General features: G+C 40.1%; 1 protein-coding gene across 1 annotated transcript; it reads right to left on the reverse strand.

Moving 5' to 3' along the window:
- Positions 1-48: 48 nt before the first annotated feature.
- On the reverse strand, positions 49-626 carry LOC117112724 (late histone H2A.2.2). The gene has a single exon (XM_033255868.1). The coding sequence runs from the start codon at positions 610-612 to the stop codon at positions 235-237; it is 378 nt and encodes a 125-aa protein (XP_033111759.1). The 5' UTR covers positions 613-626; the 3' UTR covers positions 49-234.
- Between the last annotated feature and the right edge of the window lie 271 nt (positions 627-897).

Consider the following 897-nt stretch of genomic DNA (forward strand, 5'->3'; position numbering starts at 1 on the left):
AATTTACTAGCAGTTTAAAACTGAAATGTAAAAAAATGCTTACAGAACTTGAAAAGGCATAACAAAATTAAAATTAAAATAGGCCTAGATAGAAAAGAATAGTGATTTCTTTCATATCAAAATAATCAAATGAAGAATGACAAAAAGAAGACGATAACGACTTTCAAATCTCTTTTATACATATGGTGGCTCTGAAAAGAGCCGTTTGGTTTGAGAAGATAGATGGTTAAAAATCTACTTGGACTTGGCCTGGGTCTTCTTTGGCAGAAGTACAGCCTGGATGTTTGGCAATACACCTCCCTGTGCGATGGTCACACTTCCGAGAAGACGGTTTAACTCTTCATCGTTACGGATGGCAAGTTGGAGATGACGGGGGATGATTCTGCTCTTCTTGTTATCACGGGCAGCGTTGCCAGCTAACTCTAAGATTTCAGCAGTCAAGTACTCGAGTACGGCAGCCATGTAGACTGGGGCACCAGCACCGACACGAGATGCATAGTTACCCTTTCGCAAGAATCGGTGGACACGACCGACTGGGAACTGAAGTCCAGCACGGCTTGATCGGCTCTTAGCCTTTCCTTTAGCTTTTCCTCCTTTACCGCGTCCAGACATATTCACTTATAACTTCGTTGACGAACAAGATGAAATTGATGAGTTTATCGACCAAAGCCGCATTATAAAGGCATTGCTGGGCTCATAGTGTGGCAGCATTTGATAAGCTTTTACCATTCTGACCAATCACGGAAGAGTATTATTCTTAATACAAAACTGAGTACGGGTACAAACAAGTGCTGAATCTTCGGTCCGCTTTACGATTAAAAAAATATTTTCTACATTTCCTTCATATTTTGTATTCCCATAAACAGAAGAAAAAGGTACAAATTGACAATGATTCTA

This window comes from Anneissia japonica, unplaced genomic scaffold (assembly GCF_011630105.1).
Source record: "Anneissia japonica isolate Jap-2015-1 unplaced genomic scaffold, ASM1163010v1 scaffold174805_len897_cov151_single, whole genome shotgun sequence".
Taxonomy (NCBI): Eukaryota; Metazoa; Echinodermata; class Crinoidea; order Comatulida; family Comatulidae; genus Anneissia; species Anneissia japonica.